Below are 27,620 nucleotides of genomic sequence, written 5' to 3' on the forward strand. Positions count from 1 at the left end.
ACGGTTTGTACGTCCTTGACTCCCCAGTTTAGGTTAAGGAGTGGTGATAACGACACAAGAGGTGGAGTGTGTGTTGGCGCTAGATAAGGAGCGTCCCCGGGAGGCCGAGGCGAACGACGACTTGTCAGGGGCACTGGATACGGCTGACGGGTGGCTCGTGTCGAATGATAGACTCTGGCATTGTGTGTGTGTGTGCCACGCTGGACGTCATGCCCTGGGTGCGGTTCCTGGCCTGGCTCGCACGCGCTGCGGACTTTCGGTCGCCGCACGGAGGCGATCGGCAACCTCTGCAGACTCTCAGACGACGTCCGGCGCTGTGGGGGAAGGGAGATAGATTGATTCGGGAGGTCGTGCATGTCATGTGGCGGGGTGGGGTGTGTACGTAGGCAGTTGGGTGCAGCTGGAACGGCAATCCGGACGTTGGAGTCGTGTTTCGGTGGAGCGTGGGTTCGACCGTAGCGTGGGAGTTGTGAGCAGACCACGTGCAGCAGACGGATTCGTGTCAATGTGGTCTGCACCTCGGATGAGGTGCCGCGCGTGGTTTTTCTTGCCTGCTCACCAGCCGATGGGGATGGCAACTGTCGGCGGGAATGGTGTGTGTTCTGTAGTAGCTGCTGAGAAGGGTTTGATGTCCTGTCAGGGTTTGTGATATCAATCTCGCGTGTGTTTCTGGATTCACCAGGCTCATGAGATTCGAGGGTGACGTCGGCTAAGGGAACGACCCGCCGGATGGTACAAGTCGGCTATCTACGGTGCTGATGTTGACTGTGGCGTTCATCGGAGTTCCCGTTCGGCGCGTGTCCAGCGGTGAGAGGAAGGGATGGTGTGACGTTGCCGCACAGCACGCATGATATGTACCGTCGTACAGGATGGGATTAAGGATGAGTTTTGTGAGGTGGGGGTCGCGTCACGTTTTTTCATAGTCTGGGGACTCGGGAGAAGGCGCACCATACTGGCGCTGATTCCGAGGTGGAAAACAGGCTTTATTTGAATATAAGTACTCTCTGCGTATCGGAATGAGGCCATATATGGGGCGCGGTGGAGCTCTCAGCCGGACCCCTTTCCAAGTGGCCGTGCGTCGCCTTTGCAGCTTGCGCAGGTACGTAGGGAGTTGTGTGGCCACAGTATCACTACCGGTAGAAAGCTTCACTAAATGTCTGGAAGCTTCATTCACGGATATGCATTATCGCGTACTTACGAAATGAATGCCAACTGTGAATGGGTTACTACGGATCGAGAAGACTCACGGTGGAAGGCCTAACGTGTTGGAAAATACAACACATAATGTCCTAGTCCAAACTCGAATGTGACGCTGAATGGTGTTTTATCAATGATTCTCGGCGCTACTAATCTGTAGGGATTTGCCATCCCTCCCCCTCACGTGACAATACATCGAAACTGGAGATGAACGTAGATGCATCGAGCCAATCTCTCAGGCGGTTGCCTGCAGTGAGATATGGAAGTACTCTTTGTACTTCGTTCGCCTGTCGTTTTGGTTATTTTGGGCTTTCATTCTGGAGTGTCAACACTGTTCTCACAACCCTGTGCCGATAGCGACAACGGTTCCCACGTGCACACTGGGCCACCGACGCATGCGCTGGGCATGTTCGCTGAGGCACTTAGAAAGATGGCACGATAAGCCATCCCGAGGGCAGCCTTTTTTGCGTGCGTTGGGGGCGCTGTTTATTTGCGTGGATAAACATTCGCGGCGAGTGGCCCACCAAATTGGATAAGATAGAGACATCATGGATGACCGTGACCTTGTGGCGACTGAAGCGAATTTGCTGTGTGCCGGGTGCCAGACGCGTACCCTGTGGAGGCGAGTCTTGGGGTACCGACGGTGCTATCGAACCCTGGCGTACGCTCCATAACGCAGAAGCCGTCGGTGACGACTCGAGGTGCGCATCAGCAGCGTCCGTCTGTGTTTACCCGACTATGTGGTCATCTTTCATGGCTCGCACACAGGCTGTAGGCAACGGCTGGTGACCGTGACGGATGTGACAAAGGTGGTGAAGGATTTATCGTGAGGTGCAGGGTGCCGGGGTGTCCCCTTTTGTGTGCGACGGTGGAGAAACGACCTGCACTAGACAGTCAGGGATGGATGCCGCCGCGGGGATCGTGTTGGAATCATTTGGGTAGTCAGCAAGCATGCTCGGCCCGCTTATGATCGATAGCAGTGCATATAGGACCGGTAGACCATGAGCCGTGAGACTCACCAATAACCCTGTAGGAAAACAGGAACATGTCTCGTTATGGTCGGCAGTGTAGTTGGGCCGTGTGCATAACTCAGTCATACAGTCGCACGGCGGAGGGTGGGTGGCAAGCGGAGACACGACGGCTGACGAGAGAGGTATTGATGTATTGAATTCAACTGACCTCTCGAAGAGGACCTCGTGTTCGCATTTGTCTTCTTCTTTGGCCGCTGGGGAAGCATGATGTGCGTAGTGCAGAAACGGAGGGGTTCGCTTGTGGACGGCAACAGGGCGTGGCCTTGCCTGAAGGATTTGAGACTTCGGTTGCAGGTGAACATGGATTGCTAGGGTTATGGTTCACTTGAATGATCTGAGCGTTTGTGACAGTCCGTTGGATCTGGTCTGCTCACCGTGATGTTCAATAGGATATGTCATCTGTTGTTCTGAACGGCTGGGGAATGTGCGTTTCCAGAAAGTGGAAGTAGGGCATAGATGCATGGAATCCAGCGACAGTCTCTGTGTAAATTTTCTCGGCATTGTTTAGCGGTGGCACGAGAGAGGGAGGGTCGTTGTGTCTCGGTATGTAGAAGGTGGCTGAAGGGTGAGTCCTCCGCTGTAGCGTGTGTAAGGGTGGGCGCGTCGTGAACCTTTTGCGAGGGCGTGCGTCTGCTGGGCAGAGGGTTGTGTTGTTGGTGGCAGGCAAAGTCGGTCAATGTTGCGATCGGTACACCGGTGCCACAATTTTGCAGCATGAGCAGGTACACACGACTTGATCATCGCAAAGGCCCATGATCAGGAGGCTCTACATAGAGCGTGGGTGGAGTTCCGCTCATCCACAGATGATGTGGCGTGCTATTGCCGCTTGGCGTGGTCTAGTCAAGCATGGGACGACGCCAGGTACACCAAGGGGTAACGGCTGGTACACCACGCGGCACACGAAGACAGCTTGGATTCTCGTGCGGAATACCCAGTTCTTGGGATGAGTTGAGAGACGAGCATCGTCGACGGTCGAATGGAAGGTGCAACTTCATGGGTTGTGTTTTGTGCGTCGAACTTCGGCGAATCCTAGTACGTCTTGAATTTTGTGGCGTCGGTGTCCCGTGGCAGTAGCGTGAGTCGGGAATCTGTGGCTGGTATGTCGGAGCTCTGTTTGATATAGCGGATCGCCGTGTCATGCGGAAACGCCCTGCGTACCTCACGTGTCTGATATTGGTGTTGTGCGGTTGCGCCCGCTGCACTTCTGTATGGAGTGTTTTTGCGGCGATGTGTGCAGACACGGTCCAGAGATGGAATGCGTCAGGCGTGCCAAACATTGATCCACTGATGTACGTGGCGTTAATCTTCCTTGGAGGGTTGTCTTTTTGGCGTGCGTTGGGGGCGCTGTTTATTTGCGTGGATAAACATTCGCGGCGAGTGGCCCACCAAATTGGATAAGATAGAGACATCATGGATGACCGTGACCTTGTGGCGACTGAAGCGAATTTGCTGTGTGCCGGGTGCCAGACGCGTACCCTGTGGAGGCGAGTCTTGGGGTACCGACGGTGCTATCGAACCCTGGCGTACGCTCCATAACGCAGAAGCCGTCGGTGACGACTCGAGGTGCGCATCAGCAGCGTCCGTCTGTGTTTACCCGACTATGTGGTCATCTTTCATGGCTCGCACACAGGCTGTAGGCAACGGCTGGTGACCGTGACGGATGTGACAAAGGTGGTGAAGGATTTATCGTGAGGTGCAGGGTGCCGGGGTGTCCCCTTTTGTGTGCGACGGTGGAGACACGACCTGCACTAGACAGTCAGGGATGGATGCCGCCGCGGGGATCGTGTTGGAATCATTTGGGTAGTCAGCAAGCATGCTCGGCCCGCTTATGATCGATAGCAGTGCATATAGGACCGGTAGACCTTGAACCGTGAGACTCACCAATAACCCTGTAGGAAAACAGGAACATGTCTCGTTATGGTCGGCAGTGTAGTTGGGCCGTGTGCATAACTCAGTCATACAGTCGCACGGCGGAGGGTGGGTGGCAAGCGGAGACACGACGGCTGACGAGAGAGGTAATGATGTACTGAATTCAACTGACCTCTCGAAGAGGACCTCGTGTTCGCATTTGTCTTCTTCTTTGGCCGCTGGGGAAGCATGATGTGCGCAGTGCAGAAACGGAGGGGTTGGCTGCTGATCTAAGGCTGTGGGGTTGGAAGAATGACTGGGCAGTTGGGCTGCAGATGACTGTGGATCGACTAGGGCCATGCTTCACATGAATGACCTCAGGTTGTGAGACGGCCCACAGGTTTGAGCTTTATTACCGACATCATATCTCAGCGCTGATATCCAGAGTTATGCTGGAGGGTTGTTTGATGCGCTTGCGTCTCATAAGCTAGGGCTTGGTAGAGGGGAGCGTGTTGAGGAGGGGACGGCGTATCTTCTCTTTGCCGTCGAGGAGCGACGTGATGGTAGGGCTTCGGCCGACGCTGCCGGTGAGATGCCGGTAGTGCACCTTCTGCCACTGGGTGACTGAGAACATTCGTGCTGAATTCATTTGAAGAGTAAGTCCGTGTCTAGTTGTGAAGCCAAGCGGCGGCATACATCGTTAAATGCAGGTGCCCCCAGTATTGTTTTAGGTTCCACGATGCCGTGATTTTGTTGGCAGACTGAAGCGGTACGGCGAAAGAGGCTTGGAGCAGGGGTCGCGCCTCTGTAAAACGCCTCCATTATATGTCGGAGGTTTGTCAGACGTTCTATTGTTGCATCACGCAAACAGCTGGGCGCAAGCCGATTACTCAGCAGCGCGAATTTGGCAGTGAACAAGGCCCGTGAAGCCACATTCGGGATCTTCGCGAAAGGCACCAACCGTTCGGAAAACGTAACCGGAAACCATTTTCGGCGGTCAGATGCAGTGTCCGGTGTCGCTGGTTTCGTTTGTGCGCTGAGGCTCGGTGTTGCTAATTGTGTCTTCTGTGTCTTTTTGTTTCTGCGGCCCGCGGCTCTTGTGAAGTGCCTAGCTGGTGTCTGGCAGCTTTGTTTGAGATGAATATCTCAATGGATGGCGTTGCCGTGTATACATGTTACACCTAGTACGTTTTCTAGAGTTTGCTGTTGTGTCGTGTTTCCTGTGTGCGGGGTTGTGGCTGGCGATACAACCGTGCATTGGTAGAGTTTGGGGTTCTTCTTGCACGCGCGGTCCAGTGTTTCACGCATCGATGTTTGCCGTTATAAGTTCATTGGACGGAATGGTGCGCTATACCCGTCGAGACGTGTTTCGGCGATGTGTGTCGGGGGAGGGCTGTAGGCGTGGCTAGACAGAAGTGACCGCAGAAACGTCCACCACTTCTGCTATTGGTCTATCCACAGTTGCTCATGTGCTAGTTCGACCTAATCCGTAGTCCGTAGTAGTGAATCGTGTCAAAAGCGTGGCGTGTTGTCTAGCTGTCTGGCGTCCTGTCTCTCAGAAGGCTTCTCGCACTGCCGGTTCTTGCGTTACGAAAGATTTCTTACGTCTCGTGGTGCATTTCAGTTTCTTCGCTTGTCTTGACTGCGCCTGATCACATGTTTCCCAATATTTTCCGGTGGCCGTCACATGCGGTAGGCAGCAGTCGGGGACGGGTGTACTACAGTGGTGAGGAGTGTGACGGAGGAGCAATGGTGGGATACGAAGCGGCGGGGTGTGCTATATATGTAGAAGGGGGACGGAACCAGACGGAACAGTGATCCAATGGCAGCTGTACCGACGAGGTGGTTTTGAAATCTTGCGGTTCCAAAATGTGTGACCAGCTGTGCAAATTCAACTTGAGTACGGTCAAACACAGTAGTCCATTTCGTACTTTTTTCTAACCACATCCACCTTGGATTGATAAAGTTGCTGGATGCTGAGCTGTAAGATTTCTCGCTGTCGTCGGAAGTGCCCTGTCGTGGTTTCACGGATACTGGATCAGAGAGACTATGTCGACGCGCAGCACTAATGACGAATATGCTGTTATTGCGGCTGATCTCCCGCAGCCGGTCGCCTGTGTTGCATGTCTCCTTCTCTCACCGACCACCGAGGGAGGCTTGTGCCGGATGGAGGAGGCAAAGTATATTGGCCGCCACCAAAAAGCGACCTTTCTGCAGGCGGAGCTCGTGGCCATTGTTGAGGGAGATCAAGAATCCGCTACGATCGTGGTCGACGAGCACTGTGTCACCATGAGAGACATCTTCTGTAATCTGCTCACCTATTGAAAAGATCACCGTGTTGTTTAAAGTGGTTTCGATGAGCAACGTGTTGCGGATCGCTTGCAGAAATCGGGAGTAGGGAGAGCTGACGCTGTGAGAAGGGTCATGGAATGGGTATAGTCTCGGATGAGTAGATGAGAAGCCGGACGCAGAAACCACCTCAAGCGTTCCAACTGAGTAAATGCCAGATTGAGGAAGGGGAGTAGTGCGCCGCTGCTGGCGTAGACGTGAGGGTGATTTGAGTGCCAGATGGTTGTGCCTATACCTTCTGAGTGAAGTAGAGTTGTAACGGCGGCACTCCGTTTGAGGAGGCAGTTCTGGCATATGGTCGCCACCGTGGTACGGATCCACTACCAGCTCATGACGCTGCCAGAACTTCACTAAACGATTGCTTTTTTGAATACAGCTCTCCGCCACTGTCCGTGTTCGATTCAGTCAATGCGAAAAGCATGCCGATAACGCATCGGCCTCCACTTGTCTGTAAACACAACGGAGCCATGATGGTTTATGCCACGGAAGGCAAAATCAGGTGGGGACTGACGGCAGGTCGTCTTCATACTAGATATGTGCGTAAGACTTTTGCCTGTTTTCTGTGTTCTGCCTTACGGGATTTTGTACCCAACGGAACTGCGCGAATTATCCCTCGCTATCTCAAGAAGTAAACTGACGGTGTGTCGCAGCAGTAGTTTGATGTGACGCCATACATCTAAGTGACGCTGGTCACTGTGTTATTTGTGTGTCTGAAATGTGTATGTTTGCCGTAGGGTTCCCTAATCATGTGGTGTGATTGATGCCGTCATGCTTTCGTATGCCGCTTCTGCATGTGGTGCCGCCGACCCGCAGCGCCCGTGGGTTCATGTGGTTGTATTTGGCGTTGGGAGTGCGATGGGCCTCACCGCACTTGTCTCGAGCCACTGCCGTGGTACGGGTGTCCATGGGCCTGAATGTCTGCCTAAATGAGGGATCTTCAGACTTGTGCTGAGCTATTTATGTACAGGGTTTATGGTGACTCGTGTGTCCGTGGGAAATTCTGGCATCAGGAACTTTGACATATTGCATTGAAGGCTTTGAATTCCATTCACACACCTCAACTCGATAATCAAATCGATCGTCTCGCCCGCCTCCACGGTGGCACGACATGCTTTGTCTCCCCTCTCGCACAGAAAGTAGGGCCCCCCACGAGGAAGGCATGTGAAACGTTTGTTATAGTAGGAGTAGCAGAGGGCGGACGGAGAAAGACTTCGGGCGTGGCCGTGGCCGGCTGGGTGCAGAAACTAGTTGATCAGGGAAGGTGTGACGGCGGGCACGACGGCCATAGCGTTGACTGCGTGCGTTTGTGTGATTTCGGTAAATGCGTGGTATCCACTTGTCATGTTAGGGTCAGGACGATACAGAGCCACGCGGCATTTGACGGAACCGCGGACAAAACAGATGGAATCTTGCGTTGAGTGTCGCCTGTCAATTGTCTTTCCCCGACTCTTCTTGGGGAGGATGAAGGATGGCAAGTGTAAGTGGGTGGACACGGAGCTGGCTCGTGGCCAGCAGGGAAGCCGAGGTACGTTAAGAAGACGCCACTGCGCTGCCTGTGACAGCCAACAGATCTACTAAAGGTCGCATTTGACGAGAGCGAGCTCCTTTTGTGACATGGTTTCGAGGGCATGTCCGCGGGGCGGTGTACCTCCCTGCTCTCGACTGTTGTTTGGAATGTCTTAACGTTTTTTTAGTCCAAGCAGGTAAGGACGTCACCGTATAGTAAATTGAGACATGCAGTGGGTACCGTCTGTTACGAGTCAATGAGATGCAACAGAAAGGTCGTCGCACTATCACCCTGCTACCTTCATGTGTTGTTACGACTTCCCTGGTAAACATGGGTCCACCATCCAGTAGTGAAAGGGTGTGTTAACGATGTCAAACAATGTTGCTGGAGATTGTTTCCAGCATAGCGCTGTTCCGTTCCATGTTTTGCGAGAAGACAGAACAATAGCGGATGGAGGCCCATCAGGATATCACCTCAGTACACGTACTTGATGCTGGATGTGTCACGCTCACGCGTTCATTGTGCATAAAAGGTTGTTGTGGGATCATACTCACCATGCGCTGGCCTCTACTTATCGGTGGCCGCAACACGAGAATCAGCGCTAGCGTACGGCCCGGTAACGCTACCTTAGGCGGCAGCTCCCAGTCGTATGTATGCATAACGAGTACGACGTATTGAAGAGTCTGTGCTTCTTTTCTGTGCCTCAGTGTCCAGCATTTCACATTTTACGGATCTGGCCGAGCTTAGCCTTGGTACTGGAAGACGTAGAGTGACGGAGCGCCGCAGCAGTGCTGTGGTGTGCCAGCATGCATCGAGATGGGGATGCCAACTGCATTCGTTCTCGCTTGGAAGTGGCCTGTGTGTCGTTCGGTCTTGGGTTTGTGTGTTGCGAGAGCGTGATCTGGATTGTTGATTGAACAGCATGAGAGCAATGGTCGGCCACAACGTGCGTAACGGAGACGTTGATGAGGGGTGCACCTCGCAGCGGCGCTTGCGCATCTTGTGGTCTCTTTTATCGTCGTCGTGTGATGATGGAGATTGCAAGCAGCCAGAGTCCATGAACGAAATGTCGATACCCAGATAAAAACGTGATGTCTTGTCGGAAAGGGTCGTGCACCTGTTTGCAGTATATTTCGGATCCACTGTCCTCGATGCTCAGGGGAGAGGGCTTTCCTATGAGCCTGCGTGACGACATACCTTGCTGCTAGTGATGGCTGTTTTGAATGGCTTCACGGCTTTGGACAGTTACAGAAAAAAGTAGTACGATCGCGACATCATGATGACACGGGGCACTTATAGAGTACCAGGTGTTGCAGGTTTGACTGCGAGGCATCAGGCAGGTACTGGCTCCACCATCGCCGTTGAAAGGTGAGATACGGAGCAAGGCGTGCTATCGTCTCGTTGGTCGAATAGGCGATGAACGATTCAATCGGTAAGAGGATGCGCGCGCCTTCTCAGCGGGGAACTGTGTGGGTAGTTAAAGGCATGTTGGGTATTGTGTGTGAATACAGCAGTGCCACATTTCTGCAGGATGAGGACGGAGGCAACGTCATGCTTGCCGCGGAAAGAGTTCATCAAAACCGCCTGCAGATACAACGGTGGACGTTTCGTGCCGGCACAGTCGATGTTGAAAAGCACCCATGCTAGGTCCGTGCCGATCATGCATTGATCTCTACTTTTGTCGGTGAACGTAACGCTGGGTGTTACCACACCGAACCAGATCTGTTGGCGACACGCTCCGTTACATCAGGGTGTACATGCAACTGTCCTCTGAGTTTCGGCTGCGTGTGGTGGCTTGAGACCTCAGCATTTAAAATGCGTCGGCTGCCGGTCATCGTTGTAGGACGTGGCGAAGGATCGGTGCGTCAGAGCCCCATATGATGTGTGACTCGCATAGACAGCTGCACCGCAGCAGGGAGAACGGCTGCACCACAGTATTTATGTGTTTTGTGGGTATCCCCAGTTGAGTGTTTCGGTTACTGTCAGCCCAAGTCTGTGTTTGTAGTAAATGAGCACCACACCACATACGATGCCAGCGGTCACGTCGCCTGGCCTTGCCACTAGTCCACTGAATGGCCTCAGATGCGAACCCGTTCCCCGGTGTTTCTCCCGCGTGTGTATGTTGGGCGTTTCCTGTGTAGGTACGGATTCTGGGAAGATCGTCTCCCTTACGGGACGACTCATGTGGGGACACATACTCCCGGGGACGGACAAGCATTCAAGCTGTGTCGCGCATGTGTCTTTTGTCATCCTGGGGGGCTGGCAGCCATGCGAGGCAACAAGTACTGGCGGCACTGTTCAGTGGGCATACGTCACAGGTCCGGCGAGATTCACTGGCATCAAGTGGCTTCACAAAGCCATGTTGTCGCTTCTCTGTACTATCGAACAAACGGTAGGAAGCGGTCAGACCACGTGACACCTTGGCAGTAGTCAGGGTGGCCACGGGGGAATGGAGAGGCTTGAGGCGTCCAGACGTCGCGTGGAGTGCACGACATCGTCAGGATCGCATGTCGTATGTACTCGCGGGTAGCTTCAGGTGCGGCTGCGGTCTTGGTGTACTACGTTTAAGGGGAGAGCGTTTTGACGGTAGCGTGATTCGCCGCGTAAGGGTGAAGAAGAGTCTCGGGACAGGTGATAAAAGCGTTGCCAATGTGGACTGATTCTCGATCCCACCTAACTTGTCATGTGATCTTCCCTGTGTCCACTCGGTCACAACGGAGCGTAAACTCGGGTGACAGTGAAGCTGGAAGTGTGCCCCCCAGAATCGAACAGTGTGAAGCGTGGCACCGTTGCCTTTATCGAAAGGTGCTTATGGAATCACCAGTTTGGTTACAGTCGGTCGTCAACTCCGCTTTAAGGTTTTCTGGTGCATGTGCACGGCCAACAACATGCTCTGATGATGCCAACTGCGAGTGCGACCGTTGCTGTGTTTTTGTTGGTCTCCAGGAAGAATTGGTAGGATCCGTCTGCCTGGATGGCAAGCGTGTGTCAATGTGTTTTTCGGTTGTTGAGCTGGGCGACGGAGAGACAGTTCTAGACGCTGGGCATCAAAGGTCCAATGGAGAAAGGACTCGCCATCATATGCTTGCTACCTTACTTGTTAAGACACGTTCAGCAGCAAGACTCGGTGCAGCCGTGAGACCGGGAAGTGGTGCAGTCGGTTGCAATCCAGTACCGCCGGTTTTGTTGTCACTACGACGGTCCAGTGTTTCGGCAGAGACAAGCGGCACGGAGCAGCAAGTTACCGGCAGGCGGCCATCACCAGTAGAGCACTCAATTATGAAGCTGGACACTGAGGGCACGCTCAGCTAGCGTGGAAGTTTGTCCGTGAACCAAAACGGCATACAGTGTATAGGTCCCCTTGTTTGACAGTGCACGAGATACGTGACACCAGCTGTATGTTACGCAGGGAAGGCTAGCTTCTTCCAAAACATGTGACTGCGCGGACTCCTACACAATAGAATGTGTCAGCAAGTTTGGCTTCTCGACTGGTCTCCGTCATTACCTTTTCCAAATCGAGCAATGGCGGCCTACCTTTTTTTGACGGAATGGCACGATGGTCCGTCGCAACCTTATCTGAGGTGCACAGTCGCACTATGTGTAGACGCGGTGCGTCGTTGGTTCTGAAAGTATGCTGCCGAGCCAGCACAGACTTGCGGTGGGACCTTGCTGGATGCTATGTGCGACCGACATCAGTGGATTCGTGTGGCCTGGTCACCAGTCCAGCACTGACGGCCTCGCCTTGTGATCTCCAGCGGCTATGACTCGAAGGGGCTGCAGGTATGGCTACGGAGAAGTGTTCGAAAATTCATGAGCGATGGCTTTGGAAGAGGACATGGGTGACCGCATGCTGGTGGAAAGTGAACGGCATTTGGTGTGCGTCTGCACCGTTTCCTGTGGTCGTGCTGCTTGGAGTCCTGAGCATGCTGAGGACACCAAACTCTGCCCTCACCAGATGTTCGGAGCTTGCAGCCATCAAAGACCTCGGCTGGTGGTTTCGCCTGACTACAACAGCCGATGAAACGGCTTCTTTCTTCTTCACATGAGGTATGCAATGGCTGACGGACGTGACGGCGGGGTGGATTAATGTGGTGGAGGAGCGATGGAGAAGATCTGCTCGCCCAGTGTATATGCTGTAGGGGTGGGGCCACACCCACTGGTGTTTGAAGGGTAGTTGTACTGGCCGGCTCTGTATTGGGTTGGTGAACCGCGCGGACGTGTCAGTGGTAGTGGTTTGCCATTCTGAGTACGATTGATCATAGCATTTCTTGCTTTACCCGGAACCCGTCCAAGACGTGGGGTTAATAATACAACTTTTGGATACGGCAAAGCGACACCACTAGCTGTCTTCAACAGTTCCGTGGAGTGGAGTCCTTTCTACCACGCATATCGAAGCATAGACGCAAGGCTGTGACGCCGTTCCGCTTACGAGATGTGCTGTAGTGTGGACTGAGACGAGACGCAAATCTAACACGACCCTTGACCTTAACCTGTTTCGCACAGGCGGCGCGTGCGTGTGCCAAAGAGACGGCGCCGATACTGAGTATCGGATGGTTACAAATCAGTATGCTACGTAAGGGTTTCTTTGAGGTGGTAATACATGCTGTTGTAACCAACGTCGTTGCGGCCCTTTGGGAAGGGACCGGCTTGACGGATATACCGGCTAGACGAGCCCCCCAGCAGCATTCTTCATGACGTCGCCCTTTATGATCCGAGACTCTCTCTTCCGCGACCGCACCAGAAGCAGAAGGTGAGCTCGCGGTGGCAGTGAAACAGGTAACAGCGTATGTTCACTTGCTTCCTCACCTGATGAATGGCGTGAGACAGAAGCACTGGCGGACTGTGTCGTTGTTGGTGTGGAGAGGTAAAGTGCTCTGTCCTGTTGCCACGTGTGTAGCTATTGATACGGCTTTTGGGGTAGAAGGGTGTGTGCAGGTCATCGGCGGAAAGATCTTTCGACAGCAGCAGGCAGCGGATTTCGTACTGTTTTCGGTGCAGTAGTATCTCGACTGTGCAACATCTGAAGGCAAGCAGGGCCATGGTGCAGGCAGCGATTTATAATCAGAACAGTACTCTGATACGGTGCTAGGCGTTTTGCTTGCGGGCTATTGACGAGCCCTCCAATCGTAGCTAAGGGCAGGCCCATCATGTCGTGGTCTGCATCTGTCAGTGTGCATCGTGGATGAAGCCGAGAGTGTTTGTTCTGCGGAGAGCCGAGTTTGTGCGGCCTGTGCGACAGAGTACCATAGTCATGAAGATTTTCAGTTGTTGCCGCGCTTTTGTTTTTTCGATGGTTCTGAGGGTCAGTTAATTCGTTATAAAGGCTTCATTCCCATCCAGTGCTACATCGACGATGGTTTAAAAAGGTGATCATGAGTTTCAGCATTGTTTTAGGTGACCGGTCGCATTGATGCGTGCAAGCAGCCTGAGTACCCCTTCGTTCTGGATGCATTCTTTTGCCCTGGCGTTTTTCAAATGTGTTTCTGCCATCGACACCAGCCGAAACCGGATCTGGTGGGCGTCCTCTTTTTGTACAGCATTCAGCGTCGTGTTTTGCCGGGATTAGTCTGATGATGCCGCCGAGGGGCGTGAATAGAAATGCTCTCCTAACAATGGTATGTTTGACGATGGAGGAGGGTTGTAGGTGTAGGTGGGCATGATTCGTTGGATATTCGTCTTCCGTGGCAAAAGAGTGTTTCAATTGTGAAGCATTTTGGTTGAGAGGAAAAAGCAGTGGAAACATGGTAGTATTGCTTAGTGTAGACTAATCCCATGAAGTCCTAGTGACGCTGAAGGTGCAAGCCAATAACCAATGGTGAGGACTCAAGATGATATCTAGTGGTGTTGGGTTATACTACCAGTCATTGTCGTGTCTGCGTGACAATATGTGGCTGGTTGCCGTGTCTTGTTGATCTTGACCACGAAGATGTACAAGGAACGGTGAATTGAGCAGTACGATTAGCCGTCTCTGGTTTATGGGTCCAGGACGGTGCGTCACTGTTATACTCCTTGCCTCTAATGTATACGTGCACATGGTGTTGGTGACACGGGAAGTAAAATGCTCAGTTTCCTTGATAACAGATGGACACTGTGAGGGCGATGACGAATCAAACGTTGTGAAGATGTCTCGGACGGAGAACTACTTAGTGTGCTCCTCCATTGTGTATCGGAGTCGATGAATCGACGGGTACTTAGGTTGGCGTAGCCTCTGCTGCGAGCAGGCATGGGAATATAGTGCCGGGAGTAACGTGACTCTTTGAAATGTCTTCGAGACTACCGTTTGATGAATTGACAGGTCGCGGAAGTATGCGGGGCAAATGGCTCGGCAAGGGTCCCTCACCAGATGCGCGCTCGTCGAGAGCCGCTGGCAGCTGTTCTAGCGCACAGTCGCTGACCGTTTAGATCGTGCACATAGTCGGTCGACCCCCGCGTGTAGGTCTTCCACCTGAAGTGGGAAACTGTTCAGGACACGTTCTGGCGCCTAAGTGGCAATTCCTTCGCAGCTCCATGCGGAGCAGCCTTGCGGAGAATACATAGTATTCCTTACATTCGCTTTTTGGGAGTCTCGTTGTTCGAGAGTTCGCACCAAGTGTTGCTGCCCCAGCTGGTCCTGTCTATAAGATGGAGTGAGCCAACGCCAGGTCAGAGTCATATTTGCGGTAGAGGTTTCTATTGACAACGGCACCACAGTGGTGAACATCACCACGGAATGTTTGATGCTTGGGGGCGTGGAATTCGTGAGAGTGGTCTCGTTGTCCTCGACACAGTCATGTATCGGTTCTGGCTGGGCATCTGCTGGTGTGCCACATTTTTTGGAAGACGTCTTTGGTTTTGACCACCTGCAGCGGAACAACCTCTCGACTGCGTCAACCGAGTTTCGTCTGTGGGTGTCCAGCGGCACCCACGTGTGGCTCCGTACGGCTTTAAGGAGATTCGTACACTTTGGCTATGTGATGGTTGGCATCTGCTCTTACGCGCACTGCACCGCAGGTGCAGTGGGAGTGTGTCAGATACCTGTCTTAGGCTCTAGCCTCTCGGAGTCCCCTTGGTAGCGGTTGCGCAAGGTGGCGAATGCAGGAGGCAGTGGTGTCGGATGAGGAGCGGAGACACGACACGCTGGTTGTGGATAACTCCGTGCGGTCACGTCACGATTGTGTTGGTCTCTGTGTACAGGCGGTAGGCAAGGGCTAGGCGGTGTGGCAGTTTGGGTGACCAGTGTGGTGGAGGAAGAGTGGTGGGGCTCGATGCGACGGGGCATCCGGTGGGGTACGTGACGGGGACGGAGCCAAACGTGGATCGGTGGCAATTGCGGTGGCGGGGCTGGTGTTGAGTCGGTGACTGTGAAAGTCAAATTTTGGATTTCCGTGTGTCCGAACTCCGTGGCTAAGAAATGCCTTGAGACTGGCGACTGAATCTGGGGAATGTGGTTTATTTCTCGATACCCGATATGGAGCCCCATTTGTCTTGTTCTGCCACTGCCACGTGGCGACTGCGGGTCCCAGAGAGAGGAAGTCAACGTTGGCTGAGGTCAACGCGGAAGCCGACATGTTGCATGAAGTGGTCGATGTCTTGGTAGCACATGATGTTGTGGCCACCAGCGTCGTGGCCCTCTGGACACGCCCAACGAGTGGGACGTAAGGCCTGGTCGAGCCTCGCAGTGGCCGAGTTTATTGATGCGGACAGTTGTGTTCTGCTTCTTTGCTGTCTACGCCCATTGCAGGAAGAAGCAGTAGGAAATTGGTGACGTGGATTCGGGCGATTGTCAGTGTATACGTGGTGTCTCATCAAACGACTGACGTGAAGGAGAGGTCGTGTCTGGTTTTGTCATTTGGCGCGGGTCGGTGTAATGTTCTCCTGCGTGTTTCGGGGGTAATGAGATCTGAATATTTGAGATGGTAAGAGGCCACAAGAGATGCATAGAAAATGGGGTGGGACATGGCCCCGTCGTTTGTATTCGCGTCGGAATGACAGTGGGGCTCTGTCAGCTTCAGGCAGTACGTAACGGAGTGGATACCAATATGGTAGTAGTGCATGACTGAGTTGTGCGCAGGGGTTGTAACGATTAAGCGGCCAGCGCCATGGGATAACGCGGAGGTGCCCTTGTCGGTCAGTGAATGTAGCACACGGCGCCGCTTTTATTTCTTCTGCGGAGAATCTAATCCATCAGGAACACGTAACGTAACACCATCGTCAACAGTGTTCCTGCGTTGATTCGCCGAGTTACCTATTCCGGAAGAACGCTGCTCCCACTGGTACTACATCGAATGAGACGGGTGCCGGTGGGTCAAAACTGTATCTCACACGGTTGCTTGATTTGTTGTGTGAATATAGCCAGTGTACCACACTTCACCGCTCTGGTGTTTACCAGAGGGTGATTGATTTCCTGATTGTGGTGTCGTAGCCGTCTACACAATTATGTGTGGGTAGTTGCTGGAGCCCTGCTTTCACGAACCGTGTAGCGGTGGATACGCCTGGCTTTGGCACGGTTCGTCCGAGGGACGCGCACACAGAAGTCTTGCCGACATTTTTTAAGGATGTTTTTGAAACTGTTGTTCGCGCTAGCTACCGTCTCCTGGAAGTTCGCCTTCACGCCGTATAAGAGATGATCTGTGAATGTACAACCATTATTGAGATTGGAAAGTTGTAGAGGTTTATCACGCAGTTGGCATATGGGATACTACCTTTGGGTTTCGATGCCAGTAGACGTGCCCCACACTGCCCGTCCACAAACAGTAGAGTCTCCATTCGGTGGCCTCACCTGACCCTCATCTGCCTCGTTACCGCTTATCGCACACAGGCGGTTCGCAGCGGATTTAGGACGTGACACTGGAGAACAGTGCGGTGGTGGAGGGGTGACGAGACTCGATTTATCCAGTGTGAAAGTGGTATGGTGTCAGCATACGCAGTCGTGAACCCGGAAGAATTGTAGTGACGAGCGGTGTGCTGCAGTCATGTGTTTATGTGTCGTGGATAGACGCTACAGTGACGTGAGGACTAACCGTAATCGTGTGGCAGTTGACGCACACGCCCTTCATGTGGATTGTATTCCGCAGCTGCCTGTATCCGGTCATATTACCGCTGCCCTCGTGTGGCAATTGTCTTACCATGTTTCGAATATGAAACGGTAAAGAGTGCAAGAAAGGTTTCGTTGTCTGCATGATCGCCGGAACCCAAAGTCTTTAACGCACACGTGGGTGTGAGTGCAGCTGGGTTTGCAGCCACTAGACGCGCGATGGAGTAGGACTCGGCTCGTGGGGCAACACACCACAGCTGCGCGCCCATCGGAGCACCTTGCATAGTATCCCTGTCGGTCTGGACCGTTTTCTGTTTTCGATTCAGTTCCAGGAGACAACGGTGAGGGCGCAACAGCGCGACCACGAGCGACCGCTAATGAGTACCACCTCTGGTCAGAAGATGGGTGTCTTGCCGGAGTGGCTGCTTCGCGATTTGTGACCTTATCACAAGTGAGGAAGGTGCGTTGTCCTGCCGCCAATCGTGCAGGCGCCGTAGAAATGAATGATTTGGAGAGGCGCGTACCTGGTTGAGAGGATAATGTGCAGGCGTTGGCAGACACCCTTCTTCCATATTTTTTTTCCGTAGGGTGGCGCCACATTTGTGCAGTCTCAGAAAGTATTGATGGACACGGCTATCGATGGAGACCATCATCAACAGTGCAGTGGGAACTGGCGGTCGACACGGCAGCCGTGTAAAGTTCATCTCCCTTGTGGCGAACAGGCCGACCGTGATAATGTCAACCACGTGGCTTTTAGTGGGACGCCTGAAGCTGGGTTCGTGATGGAGGACGTAGCCACCATTGCCGTTCGCTGACCATACTGGACGCGTGGGTTGCGGTGAGCTGTGTCACTTGAACCGTAGAATTCGTCTTGGGAAGACCGCAACATAGGTGGCGAACTCAATCAATGGATAGTTCAACACATGTGGCTAGTTTTTCAATGTTTTGCGCTTTATGTTGTCGGGTGCCATGCATGTCGTCGCATCGCCCCCACACTCTCCCCGAGGCCTCGGGTGACTGCGTAACTGGCCAGGACGGTGACTCCATAGGTGGACCATTTGTTCGGCGATTGTTTGAGATTTGGTTCGTCACGTCAGTCTAGTTTTCGGTAGCTTGTTGTCCCTGCGTAGGAGGCGAATGTGGGATCTTATCTCGTAGAGGAGATGTGTAGATTGTCTGTCTAAAAAGTGCTTAATTTGGTAGGCTACTGACACTATATATCTGAGGTCACTGATAAACGCTGGACCTAGGGAACCGGAGTTTTGACTCTTTGAAACCATGAACCAGCAGGTGTGGCGAGAGTGGTTGTGGGATTTTGAAAATAGTAGGGCCAATACTGCCAGTTTTGCCTCTGTTGCTGTGTCTGTGGCTACTCCGGAGGAGGATGACATCGTGAATGACTTGAGTAGCGGCGAATGGACAGCGTAAGGCAGGTCGTGTGTGTCGCGGGGTTTAGTGTACGTTGGACGCTGTGAGCTGTAGTATGAGGTACAGGAACGGTGGCGACCAGAGAGCCTATGTCGTGCTTATGCTAGGGTGATAGCTTATTCAGTCCCTGTTGTGCGGTACCAGTGCACGCAGTACTCGAGGCAAATGGCGAACTGGGGAAGTGACAGCAACTTGGTCGAGAAGGTGTGCAAAGCGATTTGGACCCTCCTGGATCGGATGAGGCTCGTTTCATGACGTCGGCTCGCCGAGGGCACGAGTGTCGTCAGTCGCCGTATGTGTGTTGGCGCCGCCGGCATCACGGGTGCCCCGTGGTCGTGGCCGCTGTTTGAGACAGGGTATACCCCCCGTACACTGTCAACTGTTTTGGATTATTATCGTTGTCGCTGTTCAGACCCACGGGGTGGCAGTAGCAATGACGCTTTAGACAGTCTTGTTGGTCCGTAGATGAAAGAATGTGTACCAGTACCTCTCACAGGTCCGCTGCATTGTGATCATTGCCTCTTGCCGCAGAATCGCGCGGTGAAACAGTGGGCCAGTTGTAAACTGTCGAGGCGCAGCCTTGGCGTCGGATCCAGTGTGGACTTCTGATGATATGGGAGGTGCAGCCAAGCGTCCATTTCGTGGTCACGAGGGTGTGTACGCTGATGGGGGCACGCTTGCTGAGGGAGGTGCTGCAGACGCTGTTAGGGGGAAGAGAACTGCAGGCGACAGCAGGACACAGTTAGTCGCACTCTTGTTGATGGGGTAACGTGGTGTTTGTTCAGATAGGCGCATGCCGCATCTGTACGCGATTTGCATTTTATGAAGCGCAATGGTTCCCAGTTGTGTTTTCGGGTGTGCGTCGGTGTTAGAAGCGTTTAACGGACGCTTGGTAGAATGGTGAAAATACGAGGGACTTCCGGACGCTCCTCACATCCATTGAATGCTACCCGGCTCACCTATAAGGCTTTTTGAATGTTGATGGCAACCAACAGTACTGCACGTATAGGTGTTGCATCTTTCCCAGCTGCACCCTCCTTCCCCCCAACAACCCCGTCTGTTGTCTTGTGATGATCCGAATTGATGTCAATGCAGGGGTGAGAGAGGTTCATTCACCTGACGGATCTTTCTCATGATCTCCCGTTCTTCGCTCTGGCCTGATGCACGTTCTTCGTTTCATAATGCAACTATTGCAGGCTGTGTTTGGGAGGCTTTCTTTTGCTGTTGCTGGACACGTCTTACGCGTGCAAAGATAGGTAGGAGGGGTGGTCGGGATCAGGAAGCTGTGGTCGAAGGTTCTCGTTGGCTCAGATCATCCGTCGTCTACCTTCAGCAAGGCGTGAGTACCTCAAAGCTTTTTTTCTCTAGCCGTCGCCCCTAGAGACACCAACTGTGTACGTCGTGTGTCGTTGGTCCAGGATGAAGCCAGCCAGGGAGGGAATGACCAACGGCGGCTAAGTATAGTGAAGCAGGTGAGCCGGAAGGGTGCTGGATAAGGTGCCTGCTGGAAGAAGGTTGTTCTGCTGTCAGACAGAGAAAATATTGGGAGACTTCCTCCCCTAACTCAGATCCAAACAATTGCTGCGCTGAGAGCGATGTCTTAGCTGGTGAGTTTCGGTTTTCCGAACACACAAGGGCGGGGTGCTCGAAACGAAACGTCAGCAACCATGTATGGGGGAGATGAATCTGAGTCACTCATGAAGGCCTGGCAGCAGGCATCAGCGGAATCGAAACACGCGGGTGAGAGTGATCTAGTACGGCAGCGGCTGACCAGTCAGCTCATTCTGTGTAAGTGGGATGTGTCGTCGTTCACTGAGTGGCCACGTGCGGAGATGACATCGTAGTGCGGGGAGAAACGGGCAAGGCACTGTTGTGGTGTGGTATATCGCGCGGGAAGAACTGTTTCGTCTTTTCCAGTAAACGAGCATCAGCGACACTGCGGCGAATGCCACTGGGTTGCTGCGGTGAAGACGACTGCAGCAGCGTGCTTGAGAGGTTTTGAATTTCTCCGCGCTGCGCCGGTAGAATGGTAGATGTCGCGTAAAGAACTGTCCTCCTACAGGAACATTAGTTAACGACTTAGCAGTTGTTAGCTAATTTCGGGAATACGCTCTTCAGGAGGATGTAGAACGGACAGATGAGACAAGCGTCGTATAAAGTGTGTGTCGGGGTAGCATGAGACAGGATATGCCGTGGTTGTCGGCTGCTGATATCGGATTGCGCGGTGCACCTGGATCGATCGTCGAATGGGGGCACACATTCTTTCGAAAAACGAAATCTTGGAGGCCAGAAGCCGACGCGTATCCTAGATGAAGATACAAGTCTTTTTTGAATACCAGATGGGCACTCGGACACAAATCGTATCACAGAGCTTATGGGAATGGTAGAGTGATAGGTGCGTGTGGCTTGACTGTGTAGTTGTTCGCACAGTGGAGCTGACGTTATTCTCGGCACCGGTAACCAGTTTTTTCCACAGAAGCTACCTCACGTTGCGTCTGTCACTCGTGAGGGCTCTTTTCGAGCAGCTAGGGAACCACATATATGGGCCCGTCTAACCTATGGGCAGGTACTTCCATCTGCTGTTCCGGCTGACAGGCTGAAATGGAATGTCTAGGGATAACGAGACCCTACCGTTGAAAAAAAAGGGTGCATCAAAGAAGTGAAAGGTACAAAGCAGCAAATGGTGTACGCGTAGAGGTGTGGCTGGTGCGCGAAGCTCATGTGTTGATGGCAGGCGACACTGCCCTCGGTCATTTCGCCGTGCAGGTGAGCTCGTCGGTGCATGTATCTGCTGTGTGTTGTTCTTCATCTGGTATCCTTAGGCATTGTCTGTAGGTGGCGTTCATGAGTTTCTATCGTGCGTACTCTCGGCTCTTAGTTTGCAGTGGGAAATACCAGCGATATGAATATGCTCAGTAAGAAAAAAGACACGTGCACCAAATGTAGCTGCACGTTGACTGTGAATGAAATTGTCTATTTTAATTAAGTCGGGTTGGATGCGGTAAACTTGTATTCTTTGTAATAATGCATCGGCCACACCATAGCTCCACAGCGACAAAATTGTACTAGTCGTTAACCTGGAGTGACCATAGCCCAATGAACACTCACGTTTTCGATTACATGTCGCCGCCCAAAAATGTACGGTATTCAGAATACACGCAGATCAAAATTGATGTCAGGCTAGCTGCGCGAGGCCAACGGGCTGCCGATTCTGGCCGAGGATCGCCCTTTTTCATTTCTAGACTATCGGGGAGTCCGCATGCTTGACGGTTGTCACGGCAAAGGTGAAGGCGCTCGAAGCGTTTCTTGACGATCGCCACAGGTGATTAGGGGAGGCTACCTAAAGGAGGAAAGGTTTCCTTATCGCAGATCTCTTCTGAGTTTTTGTTGCGTGTTCTTACCACGATGTGTGTTGTCAGGCGAGTGCAGGAACGTCAACAAAACAGTAATCACACAACTTGGATTTGCTATCTCGGAAAGAGGCGACAACCAAACGAACAGATAGTCTGGACCTGCAGGTGAAGCAGCGGTTGAAACCGAGCGACCCTTCATGTCTGCCGTGCTGGATTGCCAGTGAATTGCCTTCGTCGTTGACGTTAAGGACAGCGTCGAGGGGACAGTCGCAGTAGGATGACTTGAAATGGTTCATGGAAAATAAGGAAACCAAAAAACAGGTGAATTGGCTTCGCAGTCCGTCGTGAATGACAAAGACATCGGAAGTGGCATCACCCAAAACCGCGTGATGCTTTTTTTGGTCAGCAGCACTTTTACACAGGTCCGTGTAAAAAGAAAAAGAAAAGGAAGAGCGCCTCTTGCGTGTGTACACCGGTGTGCGGTTGAACATCTTTCGCATATTTTTTCTGTGCCTGGTAAGCCTGTCATCATTTGTTGTCGCCTGATGGTCAGATAAGGACAGACATTTGCGATAATTTGATAAAGTGCTTTGCTTGACTGTTAGTGGACGAACGACACACAGTTGGCGACTGTCGCATGTACCTGTGTCGTTGAAGAAGTGCAGATGTCTGTTGGGGCCTGCCCTGAAAAGAGCCAACTATGATAGGAAAGTGGAGGGCAGTGAAACGAAAGTCCTGAGTCTGTTACGGTGTGCTGTACGAGCCATTCACTGTAGTGAATTTCCACAGCTGTCTCCAGCATGTAAAGGCTGCTTCGCCGACTACCTGTTCTTGCATACGTCTCCGACTCAGCTTCATTGGTCGGTAACTGTCTCAAGTCGTTACCCTTTCTAATCGCGCATGTAAACACCTCAACAGCGCTGCCAGTTGTGAATAAACATGAGCCCAGTTACCTTAGATAGGTGTCGTCCTTTTGTGAACTGTCTCTGGCAGACGGATGCCCGGAGATAGCTTTGATAACTCGCCATCAAACACCGCTCGAGTGCCTTATTCGCTAGCAGCTGCTGTTACGTGTGTGGGTCGAATGTTTTTGATCCTGTCCACAGCACGTCAGGAACCGGTATACCCTTAAACACCACAACCGAGAGATATCGCCAACGAAAAAAATGGTGCGTTAGAGGAGGAAGAACAGCTGGTTACTAGCGATACCGTGCTCCGTTTATACTTTTTCTGTGAGTTTAGTGGTTGTTGTTTGTTTGCGGCGACGAACGTTCAGATAGAAATGTCGAAACACATCCACCGTTCCACGTCAGATGATGCGCCCACACGAGGAGTAGACTTCCTAGATTCCATCAGAGAGCGTTGCTGCGAAACACCAATGGAGTAAATGGGAATGGACGGGGCGATGCTGGCCCCGATCCTCATTCCCATGATGCACGCCAGGCCACGAGACTGCTTAAAACGCGCTTCCACAAGAATGGAATTCAGGATGCAAGCATTCCATCGTAGATCGCGTGATCATGCTGGCCCGAACACGATAGTAAAAGATGGATAAGTGACATGTGAAGTCGAGTGAGGGTTCCTAGTACATATTTTTCAGGAAACTATGGGTAAACTGCAGTGTCCGGACGGTAATATGACGTTTTCTCCCTGACTGAGGAGCAAGCTGGCTCTGCTCTAATGTGTCTGCGTTTTCCGTGTACAATTTGTCATAGCACGTGTTGCAACGCACTATCTATGTTTGCCGCGAGCAGCCTTGGTCAGCCCCTGCAGCCGTCAACCGCGACAGTGACACACAAGTCTACAGGCAACGAATTTCTTATTCTGTTCCAACTCCCCCTGGTAAACACAGTCAACGAATGGCGGAAGGAAACATCATATGGATGCGTCTGCGTCCTTGCTAGACGCAAAAAATTGCTACATCATCAAACCAGGGAAGGTGGCGACGACAGTTGACACAACAATGGCATGTGGCAGCAGCGAACCAAAGAGGGGATGCCCGTTTCGCTCTCCGCCAGAGAATTGCGACTCGCCAAGACCGACCCTTTTCCGCAAAGAGCATGGAGCTGCACAAATCGACAATCGGGAAAAGGCGGATCCATAAGTCGTATGACAGTACAAGTGCCCTACCTATGTACGTGAGTCAGTGTTGTGTCCCTATCTCATTGCAACATCATCTGGGGATACCCATAGAGCTGTCTTTGGGACTTGATGTTCTGCATCATGTTCACAGTCCGACGTTCCACGTTACAGACGACACCCACAACGCTTGTAGCCCGCTAACCACGTTGTCGCACGTCGCCGCCCACGAGTCTACCAAATGTGGTGGATGATTATTGCTTGATGAGGTAACCAGACTGCTGGAAGCAGACGGACGGTGTATTCTGACGGCCGACGATAACATGTGTAAACAAGTTTCATCCGATTTGGTTATTGAGAGAGAAATAACATAATGGAGGGGCGCTGAATCGGGTTTGTATGGTGTTGCGGGCATCTCTCAGCTGTGTCACCCCTCGGTCACAGCGTTGCCGTAAGAGGCTGGGCCAATTCACTGCAAAGCCTGCCACTGCAAATCGAGGAAGAAAGTAGTCGTTACGACTGCAGTCAGAGCTGTCTACAGATGTGAAAAGCGTTTGCTCGTCATCTGAGATCAGCACCTGTGGCAGCGGAGTCACAGCAGCACGACTGTTGCCATATATGGGTACATCGTGTCGATGGTTGCCAGTCAATGGTTTTTGCCGCAACCCGGCATCAGCGGTCCACTTTGTCGCCGTAATTCGAGTGAAGGAGAAAACACCGGTACAACATTAGAGTAGATTCTTGGTGACTCCACTGGGAAACCCCACGTTCGTCATGTGGGAGGAAAAGCTTGTGCATTGGGGTTCATGACATATTTTCATTGAGGGTTTCCCTCTTGATTCGAGACAGATGAAACACACACGAACACTCGGGATGCTGAAAAAAGCGGTGACAAACGGAGCGGTAGTTGATGGAATTACTTGCTTCTGTGCAAAGACCGTTTTCAGCCGTTGTGTCTCAGCTGTGAACTTTGTGGAAGAGACTACGGTAAAGGAGGCGGGGGGGGGGGGGCGGGAAGAGGCGTTATGCGAATTTGTAGGGAACGAACTGCTGCACTGGGAGGACACCGGTGATGCCTCATATGGTGAGGAAGAGGTATTGTCCGTACAACCACTGCTACAACCAGTTACGCTGAGCACGGGAAACGCCCTGTTGCTAGGCATGGGTTGGCATCTGCGTGTCGTTGGTCGTTGTTTAGCTGCTTTCTGAGAGCACACTTGAGTTTCGGTGGCCCAGGAGGGGCTTCCGTTTCGGCTTATAGATTTCTCGAAGTACACGTTAAAGTCTGTTTCTAGGAACCATCCGTAATGCACGGTCGAGACAGTTGGGAGTGAACAGCAACAACAGAGTTCGTTGTCGCCCATTGTGATCCTACTCTCCTGGTGAGCCCCTTCGTTGGACTTACCCTTAAACGCGTAGCCGTTTGTTTGTTGCACTTTGCATTTTTTGTTTCGATTCTGCTCAATCAAAACACCTTGTTTGACACTACCATGTTTTTGACTTGGCTGTGGTTCTCTCAGAGGTGTTGTATCGTCGTTTGGCGTTGATCCTTTAGTTGTATTCCCCCTAACTCCTTTCAAGCCCATGAACATTCCCGCTTTAAATGCAGAGAGAAACGAGGGAAATCGACTCATCATACGATTGGGTTTCGTGTATGCCCAGAGCGCAAATGGCTTGGCAGAGCGCTGTCCCCGTTCCGTAACCTGTGGGATTGAACGCTTGAACTGTAGAGTGTCACCTTGTACCACGTGATCAACATGATTGTGAATACGTGCTCAGCGACCATGCTGGCCTTGTTCATCGAATTTCTCTGCGCTCTGAGCAACGGCTCTAGTGAGAGTAAAGCGATGACGACGGAGGAAGTGACGTCTTCAGCACCAGCGGTCACTACTGGAGCTACACTCGCCGAAGTGAAGAACGAAGACTCAGCTACCGCTCTGAAGAAATTGAGCAGGTGGGGTATGCATGTTGAGATGAGACGCTGACCCTTTCCAACCGAGGGACAGATGGGTGTCCAGGAGGACGCTCCCTGGTATCCCGTGGAGCATGAGCTGCCAGAGAAAGTTGGGTACAGGGGGTTTGTGGCTGTTGGCGGCCTTTGGAGGTGTTCTTTTCTGGCGTCCATACATTATGCTGCTGTCGACGCTGGGAATTTATCCTTCTTGAGAAGTGTTGTTTTTCGGCCAAATTCGATACATACGGACAGCCTGTCAGTTCCAGTGGTGCTCTAATACCACTCAAAATGTGTGTCTGCCTGTTGCACTACAGAACCAGACAAAGCCCCATCCAGAAGAAAACGGCGGCGATACATTGCAAAAAGACGGTGACTGTTACCACGGCGGGCGTTTTGCTGACAGCCGTCGTGGGGATGCTGATGGCATCTGGCAAGCTGCGACAGCGTCTGCACGCAACACTGAACAAGGCCGGCGGCGAAATCGAAGGAAACACAATGAGAAGACTTGCAGAAGGAGGTGGTGACGGCGGCAAATGTGTAAGTTTGGTGATCACATCAGAGAGTCGATAGCGTGCCTGTCCACTTGATCAAGAGTGCGAGTCCGCCTCACCAACTCTGCACAGCTCGAGGGTGACTCCTGGAAATTCCGTTTTCAGCAAATGTTCAATAGCCACTCCCGTGAAACATGAGCTCTCTGTATAACGCGTTGGCAAGTGGCCTCTCACGGAGCTTGTTGTTCCGTGGCCAGCGTTTACATTATCGTACATGTCAACATGAGGGTACAACAAAGTAGACCACAGCTGTCGCCTCTCTCCAAGAGCTTCTTGAAATCACCCCGAGACGCACCACCATTCTGGAATATAATGGGGATGCCAGTTTCAGTTCGGAGAACTGATTAATGCTGATTACCCCGCGTATTTGCTGTGTTGTGTCGTACGTCCAAGCGCTTCGTAAATGTGATACTAATCCGTGTGTGCGCGAAGCTGCGCACGAAAGTGTCAATGTCGACGCGGGTCCCACGGGTTTAGAATTTTAAGGGTTTCGGGTTTCTTTAGGGTTTAGAGTTTGGGGTTTGGGGTTTATGGTTTAGGGTTTAGGGTTTAGGGTTTAGGGTTTAGGGTTTAGGGTTTAGGGTTTAGGGTTTAGGGTTTAGGGTTTAGGGTTTAGGGTTTAGGGTTTAGGGTTTAGGGTTTAGGGTTTAGGGTTTAGGGTTTAGGGTTTAGGGTTTAGGGTTTAGGGTTTAGGGTTTAGGGTTTAGGGTTTAGGGTTTAGGGTTTAGGGTTTAGGGTTTAGGGTTTAGGGTTTAGGGTTTAGGGTTTAGGGTTTAGGGTTTAGGGTTTAGGGTTTAGGGTTTAGGGTTTAGGGTTTAGGGTTTAGGGTTTAGGGTTTAGGGTTTAGGGTTTAGGGTTTAGGGTTTAGGGTTTAGGGTTTAGGGTTTAGGGTTTAGGGTTTAGGGTTTAGGGTTTAGGGTTTAGGGTTTAGGGTTTAGGGTTTAGGGTTTAGGGTTTAGGGTTTAGGGTTTAGGGTTTAGGGTTTAGGGTTTAGGGTTTAGGGTTTAGGGTTTAGGGTTTAGGGTTTAGGGTTTAGGGTTTAGGGTTTAGGGTTTAGGGTTTAGGGTTTAGGGTTTAGGGTTTAGGGTTTAGGGTTTAGGGTTTAGGGTTTAGGGTTTAGGGTTTAGGGTTTAGGGTTTAGGGTTTAGGGTTTAGGGTTTAGGGTTTAGGGTTTAGGGTTTAGGGTTTAGGGTTTAGGGTTTAGGGTTTAGGGTTTAGGGTTTAGGGTTTAGGGTTTAGGGTTTAGGGTTTAGGGTTTAGGGTTTAGGGTTTAGGGTTTAGGGTTTAGGGTTAGGTTTAGGGTTAGGGTT

At 52.1% G+C, this 27,620-nt stretch overlaps 5 protein-coding genes across 5 annotated transcripts; all 5 read left to right on the plus strand.

Annotated features, from left to right (window-relative positions):
• The first annotated feature begins 199 nt into the window (after positions 1–199).
• TGME49_306700 (hypothetical protein) lies at positions 200–14,787 on the plus strand. The gene is made up of 6 exons (XM_018782499.1): positions 200–807; positions 3,466–9,579; positions 10,074–10,324; positions 10,879–11,979; positions 12,868–13,298; positions 13,470–14,787. The coding sequence occupies exons 2-4, from the start codon at positions 9,573–9,575 to the stop codon at positions 11,242–11,244; spliced, it is 624 nt and encodes a 207-aa protein (XP_018636189.1). The 5' UTR covers positions 200–807; positions 3,466–9,572; the 3' UTR covers positions 11,245–11,979; positions 12,868–13,298; positions 13,470–14,787.
• Positions 14,788–15,984: 1,197 nt separating this feature from the next.
• On the plus strand, positions 15,985–18,089 carry TGME49_306710 (hypothetical protein). The gene is made up of 3 exons (XM_018782500.1): positions 15,985–17,169; positions 17,232–17,286; positions 17,554–18,089. Exons 1-3 carry the CDS (start codon positions 17,165–17,167, stop codon positions 17,758–17,760), a joined length of 267 nt encoding a protein of 88 aa, XP_018636190.1. The 5' UTR covers positions 15,985–17,164; the 3' UTR covers positions 17,761–18,089.
• Positions 18,090–18,222: 133 nt separating this feature from the next.
• Positions 18,223–20,795, plus strand: TGME49_306720 (hypothetical protein). The gene is made up of 2 exons (XM_018782501.1): positions 18,223–19,712; positions 19,978–20,795. The coding sequence occupies exons 1-2, from the start codon at positions 19,506–19,508 to the stop codon at positions 20,215–20,217; spliced, it is 447 nt and encodes a 148-aa protein (XP_018636191.1). The 5' UTR covers positions 18,223–19,505; the 3' UTR covers positions 20,218–20,795.
• Positions 20,415–22,895, plus strand: TGME49_306730 (hypothetical protein). The gene is made up of 5 exons (XM_018782502.1): positions 20,415–21,139; positions 21,209–21,288; positions 21,793–21,891; positions 22,133–22,242; positions 22,503–22,895. The coding sequence occupies exons 1-5, from the start codon at positions 21,101–21,103 to the stop codon at positions 22,592–22,594; spliced, it is 420 nt and encodes a 139-aa protein (XP_018636192.1). The 5' UTR covers positions 20,415–21,100; the 3' UTR covers positions 22,595–22,895.
• Positions 22,896–25,353: 2,458 nt separating this feature from the next.
• TGME49_299570 (Toxoplasma gondii family B protein) lies at positions 25,354–26,329 on the plus strand (the record flags this gene model as incomplete). Its single annotated transcript, XM_002372028.1, has 2 exons — positions 25,354–25,759; positions 26,074–26,329. Exons 1-2 carry the CDS (start codon positions 25,563–25,565, stop codon positions 26,327–26,329), a joined length of 453 nt encoding a protein of 150 aa, XP_002372069.1. The 5' UTR covers positions 25,354–25,562.
• Between the last annotated feature and the right edge of the window lie 1,291 nt (positions 26,330–27,620).

Source organism: Toxoplasma gondii, chromosome IX (assembly GCF_000006565.2).
Source record: "Toxoplasma gondii ME49 chromosome IX, whole genome shotgun sequence".
In the NCBI taxonomy this organism is placed as follows: Eukaryota; Apicomplexa; class Conoidasida; order Eucoccidiorida; family Sarcocystidae; genus Toxoplasma; species Toxoplasma gondii.